This window comes from Pyrgilauda ruficollis, unplaced genomic scaffold (genome assembly GCF_017590135.1).
Source record: "Pyrgilauda ruficollis isolate IOZ18807 unplaced genomic scaffold, ASM1759013v1 scaffold57, whole genome shotgun sequence".
NCBI classification, from domain to species: Eukaryota; Metazoa; Chordata; class Aves; order Passeriformes; family Passeridae; genus Pyrgilauda; species Pyrgilauda ruficollis.
In genome coordinates this window covers 66435-73803 of record NW_024527377.1, presented here as the reverse complement: position 1 = coordinate 73803, position 7369 = coordinate 66435, and the positions used below count along the sequence as shown (strand labels likewise).

Here is a 7369-nt window from a genome sequence, read left to right as displayed (position 1 = left end):
CATGATTGAGCCTGAGTAGAGCAAAGCTTAGCTTTTTCTGTGATTTGAGCATTTTCTCTTCACTGATTCCAGCTTTAGAGCCTTCCACCATGATCACTGGGGAATCCCTGTGTCTGCAGGATGGGGCTACTGCCTCCATCACCTTCTCCAGCATCACTTTTAGGCAGGGATCCTACTGCCACCACCACTCCTCCCAGACCAGTGGGACAGCTCTGTGTGTGCTGCTGAGCACCCACCATCCCTGGAGGCTGTGGATGCAGTCACACAGCCAGAGCATGCTCCCTTTTCTGCTCTCCACAGCACAGCACAGTTCTCCACTGGCAAATCCCTCACAAAGGCCTTTCTGTGCCAGTGACTTCACCTAACTTCATCCGGGGCATCTCGGAACCAGACTAACAAAATTACTCTCAATCTGGCTACTCCCAGATTCATCAAGTGCTCACAAGTTGTTATCTGGTGGCAAGTTGCTGTTTGAGTTAGAAAAATCCCTATTAGTTATTACAAAACTCCAAAGTTTCCCAGCTCAGCGTTTCTCAGTGCCGTTTCCTGTGGCAGCACCGGCTGGTGGGGCTGGCAGAGCCCATTTTCTGAAAACTCAGGCTGCTGCTCCCCAAGCAGGGCAGGATGGACAGGGCAGCTTCCAGCTCCCTGAGACTCTGGAACAGGGCCACAAAGCCCAGTTTCCCAGCAGTGACAGCAGGACCCCAATTCCCACACCATCTCCCTGCACACAGCCCTGCAGGATGCCACTCTGCTTTGGGGACCCTCTTTGGTCAGGAGGGTCCCCAGATCTCCACAAACCCCCCAGGCTGATGCCCTGCTCCTGCCCAGGTTTGTCCCCACACAGCTCTGCCGTTCTTTCTGTTCCTCCCCAGGTTAAGAAACCCAGGGACGGAAATCCTGGGTGTGCAGATGAAGGATGCTTTACGTGATCTGGAGATATTCAAATGAAACACGATAGAAGAGCTTGCAGGATACTCAAAGGAAAATAAAAAGAAAAGTGTTGCTATTGGAGTGTGTCAGAGCAGTGGGCTATCCAGTTTAACCACTTCCAATTCACCTTGTAGAGAAAGCTTTGAGATATGGAGAAATGGAGAATCCCCAAACCAGGCTTATATACTGTATGTGACCTGGCTCCTGCCACTCTCACCATACAGTGGAAATTTCATAATGCAAGATCAGAAGAAAATTTTGACTTGCACAAAAAAAGAGCAGTTGCTCTCCTAATCGGGAGCAACTTTGGAAAGTGCCTATAAGGGAAAAACAAGATTTTCCTTCTGGTTCAGCAATTTTACAGTAATAAATTGAGGTGCTTCCTCCAGAAAAGCGCACACAGTTACAGGTCACCAAACAATCCAGAGACTAAGAGCTGAAGGGGTCCAGCCCAAGCAGGCCATGAGTATCCTGGTCCAGGTCCTGCTCACCCTCCTGGCGCTGTCAGCCTGCCTGGGTGACGTGGTGCTTCCATGGTCACACACACTGCGGACCAAGATGCTGGAGGAGACCATGGAGCTGCTGGACTGGCTCCAGCAGAAGGAGGTAGGGCTGGTTGGTGCTTTACTCACTGATGGGAGGAACAGATTGTTTCACCAGGCTCGGAGGGAGCGATGCTGAGCCAGAGGAAGGTGATGAGCACAGGGTTCACAATGCTCCTGGGGCCTGGGGGCGGAGGGATGTGTGTCTGTGTGCGCACCTCAGGATGGATCTGTGCTGTCTGGAGCCTGATTGCTCCTCTCTCTTGTGTCTTCATAAAGGTTTCCTGTTACAAGATGAATGTGATAAATATTTTTGCAGATCATAAGGTAAGGAAAAAACCCAACCATATAGCCCTGATTGGTGGTGGGAGGAGAGCACAGGGAGGTGGGAGGCAGGTGGGAAGCCTGGGATCCTGCCCGTCCTGCTGTGGTGCTGTGGAGGAGCAGGAGCCCACTGTGAGCCCCCAGCACAAACACTGGGCTGCCCAGCTGCCCAGTGCCCTGCACAGGTGCCCTCACCTTCCCACAGCCATCTCCACCTCCAGCCAAAGCAGCATTGGTGGCTTCTGGCCACCCTGGGGACAGGGAGAGCCCAGAGGAAGGGCAGGGATGGGCACCTGTGCTTGGGCAGCAAACAGAGGTTTCAGCTTTTCAGAGAGAGGAACACCCCCCTTTGCCCTGGAGAGCTGGCACCAGCTCAGACACCCACACACACCTATTGCACAGCATCCTGAGAGCTGGGTATCCCTCTTTACCCCTTATCTGGGGAAGGCTCTGCAGTCAGCACAGATTTAATGGCAGATAATAAGGCCTCTTTCTGCTCTGAAAACTGCTGCCTAAGCCACGCTCCCCAGCCCCTGAGTTCCTGTTTTCACAGAAAGCCCATGCCCTCACCTCATGCCACGCCTGGTGGCACCCGAGGGGTACAGAGGCTTTCGCAGGGGGGCTGGGGCTCAGCCCCCCTCAGGGGACCCCCACACCCCTCCTGCCACAGGCAGCAGCCCTGCTAGTGAGAGGAGATGCCTGAGATGCTGCACAGCCCCACACTCACCGCTGCCCATGCTCACAGGGACGGACTGGGCACTTGTTTAAGACACCGTGAAAGCTGGGACAGAGCAGGCAGCACTGGGAGCATCCCCCGGGGAAGAAAGTCAAATCGTTATTTTATTGACACCAGCACTGCTCATCTTCCACGTGTCTCTGCTATAGGACTTCTCAAAGCCCCTAATGAAGGCAAACTCTTCTCAGGTGCTTTTGTTATTCCTGTAGCCTCCCTGTCTGCTCAAACCAGCTTCACTTGTAGGGAACTTGCAGGGAGCAGCTTCACAGGTTCCCACATCCACACCTGCAGCAGGAGCACGATGCTCCAGCACAGGGGTGCTCGCTGCTGTGCCTCACTGCCACAGCTTCTGCCAGGGGTTGTTTCCTCCTCACCAGTAAAGGGATGGGACCAGTGCCAGGTGTGCACAGATGGAGCTGGGAAGCTTCAGGGAGGCTTTGGCATCTCAAACCACAATTTTCACCTATCCTTTAGGATAGAAATTTATTATTTGTAGTGTTTTAATCTGCTGCTAATAAGCCATGACTACACAAAAGTTTTTAAAAGAGCCATGTGTCTTTTCCCAGAGAGGCAACAAGACAGAGATCTTATGCAAAGCTGCCACAATTGCTCGGGAGGGCGAGAGCTGCCACGGGTACTTCGGGGGCATTTACGACAACTTGCTCAGCCTGGCCTGGGGGAGCAGAGCAAGGCACAAGGTGAGGCACAGCTCTTGCACTGCCCACAGCCCTCAGGCTTCTCCCTTGGTCACCGTTTTTTTTTTTACACTCCCAACCCAAGCTGCAGAAGCCAATCTCACCCCAGCATGCTTTTTAACAGCCCCTGTTTCCCATTCCAGAAGCCATGTCCTGTGGCAGCAGGGAGCACCACCTCACTGAAGAATTTCCTCAAGGAATTACACCACGTCCTCCAAGAAGAGTATAAGAATCAGAAGTGAAAAAACACTTTGTTTTTTTAAACTATGACCCTATTTTTCAAAGATTATGTTTAATAATTCTTTAAATAAATGTATTTTTGGACTAGATGTGCTGGCATTGCATAGGACATTACACAAGGCAACAGTTATGAGAGTTCCAAGTTGATGGAACAACGGTAGTGTGGCTAGGAAGTGCCAAACAATTTGTCCTGCTATGGCATTAAGCTCATGCTAACATGAAGAACACAGGTCTGAACAGAAAGAAAAGCCCAAGAGAGGAGAAGCCAGGCCACAATGGGGCACGCTCCTGAAAGCTGGGAACTCAAAAGAACGCGCTGGAGCTGCAAAGGGAGCAGCAGGTCACTTCACTCACAGCCTCTTTGGTGTCTCTGCACATGGCACAGCCCTTTGTGGCCCAGGAGAGGCTGGGACTGTGCAGGGCTTGGTTCAGCACCAGCTGAGTCACAGGACGCTGGGGACCTGCAGACCATGGAAAACCTGGTCCCTGGGGCTGAGCTGGGGGGCCACAGGCACTGCCAAGCAGCACAGCTCATGCAGCAAACAGAGCTGAACACCCAACTGCTGCAGGTAAAGTCACACCATCTTCCACAAGGTCCTGCTGCCCGTGGCCCTGGGGCTGGGCAACAAGGCTTCAACACATCCCAAACATTTCCCCAGCATGCTGTGCAGCTCAGAGCTACAGAGGCACCTCACCCGCCCTTCCTCACCCAGTCCTGACACAACTGAGTTAAAAAGATATGCTATGTATAATGTTATATGGAGAACATGCACACAAGGTGGAATTAGGAATCAAGGTTTTTATTTCATGGTATGAACATGCTCCAGGGACACAATATTGATATATACAGTATAATGAATTAACTTTAACAAAACAAGATATAGTCAGAAATAAACAGAGTTAAAAAAACCAAACAGAATGACAAATTATACAGACAAGCAGTTTTTCCCTCTATGCAGGCCTGGCTAAGCAGAACTGTGGAGAAAGGTGAAAGCTGGACATGTGCACACATTGTAGTCAGTAGAAGGCACTAAGGACCACTTCCCTTCCTCTTAAAGGATTAGGAACAAGTTAAATATTAAATAATTCATTTATACAACATTAAGCAAAAATCTCATTGTTAAGGTCAATGTTCTAAAATGAGGAGAATCTTCTGTTAGCAAATGCAAAGATGAGCACACACAGTGTATGTCATGTAAGATGAGTTTTGGTAACTACCACAGAGCACATACTGACCCACAACAAGAAAGGCTGTATTAAGCTCTTAAAAGTCCATATAAATCAAATCTTGTGTTTTAATAAGGACATTATGGGCCCATTAAACATTCACAGATAGGCAGGGCTATAGAGAGGGCCCATGTGGTAAATCCACAAGCCAAATTCCCTGGTTTTACAAGAAACTTCCCAGAACTTCAACAAAATACATCACTTAACAGGTGAGCTCAGCTGACAGGGCACATGACCAGGAGAGTGTTTCACTTTATTTAAAATCCTCTTACAGAGCAAATAATTTGTCCTCCAAGCCTCTGTAACAGGAGATAACCAGTTTTTCCAATTTGCCAATTAAATGTGTGCAAGTAATTACTTACTATTTACCCCTGCTCCAAGGCTCACTTAAACATGCAGAGTACTAAAGTTTTCAGCTGCAGGACTGTTATGTTAATTGTAAATCACATGCCTTTACATTTGAAGCATTTTAAATATTTCAGTATTTTAAATGGAGTACCCTGGTTCACAGCAGTATCTTGGAGTGAGTGACTGATACCTGTCAGGTAAAAGGACTTTCAATGGTCTTTCTGAAAGCACAGTTCTGGTTTAACTCCTGCAAAACCAGATCATTCAATAAATGTTAGCACACAAAAAGGGAAGAGAAGTTATCTCTGGTTCTGAGAACTAGTACAGGCCACAGCTATGCATCTATCTGCTTGGACTCAGAACTGGAAGACTTTAAGCAGCATTTAAGCCATTTTCAGTCTGGATATTTTGATGAGAAGTATGTATGTGATAAGAGATAATCCAACTCTATTCAAGCACATTTAAGATAAGGTCAGCTCTTCACAAGCAAAACCAACTACAGCTTCAATCAAGAAAGTTTGAGTATTTACCCCTAAATGCTAGGCTGAGTAAAACAAATGCCAGTGTTTGTATCTGTATGTTGTATGAATTCAGGTGACACTCCCCCCAGTAGAGAGGGCAGCGTGTTCTTCCAGGTCATGATCCTGAAAAAAAGCCATTAAAAACACCAGGAAAAAGCTTACAGCTTGTTTAGAACAGCACTGAATATATCCTTCCGAGCAAAATATGTCCTTACAAGACCAGTTTTAACTATTACAGATCCTGTCACAGACCCCAAGGTCCCTCCAGATAACCATAATGACAGAAAGAAAGGGAATTTATGTCTTTAAGTAATTCACAGGAACATTCTGGTAAAAGCAGATATGGCTACTAGCAAGGACTCAAGACACCTGAGGAGCTGTCTTGTTTTCTGTCACACTGAAGGACTCCACCTCCCCTGTGAGTAATCACAGCTTTTAATCCTCCAGCAAACTCTAAGATGAGGTTACAGCTCATCCCTCCACCCTGCACAGGAGCTGCTGGGACACCCACAGCTGATGTGATGAGTTACAGAACACACACAGTCCGAAGGAGATGCATTTTCTCTGTGACACAAAAGTAACATATTAAAGTGATATGTGTCTATTAGCAGCATAAATATCAAATAAAAAGAGCAGCCATCACAAATAAATGGTTATTATCAGAGACCAAAAGTTTCTTCCTTTTAGAGCATAGCCAGAGATGCACACAGTATACACAGGAACACAGCATCAGCTATGTCACGGGATATTGTTCTGGGAAAATGGGACAATTCCTTCTGTTTTACTAAAGGAGAGTCAAATTTATCCTCAGTGTAGAGCAGTGGCCCAGTGCCTTGTAGCCAGGGATGAGGAAATAGAGCCACAGTGCTCACAGCCCCATGGCTGACACCAAGTCCTGGTGTTACAGCATCCTCCTTAAAGCATCTCGGCTGTTCGGATTACAGAACTACTCACACAAAAATACCAGCCCTGAAGCATAAAAAGCTGCCAAAGTAACACAATCTTAAAAGAAGGAAAAAAGCTCTCTTCTGCCTTATTTTCCAAGGTCTCATTCTCCACAGTGCCAGCAGATCACAAACAAACTGATAAAAATAAAACTATTAGACACCCATGGTCCCTTTTCAGAAATCTCAAGACTTTTGTGGTTCATGTTTTCCTACCCAGCTACTTTCTCTGTACAGCAAGACAGCAAAAAGGGAAAAGGACTGCGTATTCAACACATAACACAGTGTGTTAACAGCCACAGTGAGGAATATTAAATAAAAAGATTTGATGCTCTTAAAGGTTTGCAGCAACTACATTCAAACACAGATCAGTGCAACAGAGGACAACAGTGAAAGCTGCCAGTTATGTGCAAAGCAGGGCATAAGTCAGATTTACCAGCCTTAATTTCAGGATTTCATTAACTGTTTTGAACTAACACATCTAGCACTTAAACACATATCTAGAACCCTATTTTCCATACATTTCAACAAGGATTACCAACAAGTTTCCCTGCACAACACATTTAATACATGGAATTTCACAACCATCAATCATACATACTGGTTTAATATTATGTTAATATAACATACAATATACAGGCAACTAAGGAAAAATACATTTTTTAAAATAAAAAAATTATAGCCATGTCAAACTGTGCCATCTCTTGAATTCCATATTCTGGCCAAACCTTATACACTCACTGATTTTTACAGGAATTCTGACCAGGTGACACTACTGCAGCAGGGAATCAATGACAGCTCCTGGCTTGGCCGAACGTTTTCTGTTTGGAGAGCAGAAAGGAAAGGGAAAAACAACACC

At 46.7% G+C, this 7369-nt stretch overlaps 2 protein-coding genes across 4 annotated transcripts in view; one reads left to right on the top strand and one right to left on the bottom strand.

Moving 5' to 3' along the window:
* Positions 1-1395: 1395 nt before the first annotated feature.
* Positions 1396-3472, top strand: LOC121361464 (interleukin-4-like). The gene is made up of 4 exons (XM_041482208.1): positions 1396-1539; positions 1755-1802; positions 3102-3233; positions 3374-3472. The coding sequence occupies exons 1-4, from the start codon at positions 1396-1398 to the stop codon at positions 3470-3472; spliced, it is 423 nt and encodes a 140-aa protein (XP_041338142.1).
* Positions 3473-4254: 782 nt separating this feature from the next.
* Positions 4255-7369, bottom strand: part of KIF3A (kinesin family member 3A) — a 19039-nt gene continuing 15924 nt past the window's right edge. For all 3 annotated transcript variants that reach the window (XM_041481898.1, XM_041481899.1, XM_041481900.1), the window contains one exon: positions 4255-7331. In XM_041481898.1, coding sequence (XP_041337832.1) covers positions 7283-7331 — 49 coding nt within the window. In that variant the 3' untranslated portion in view covers positions 4255-7282. The remainder of the gene's footprint in view (positions 7332-7369) is intronic.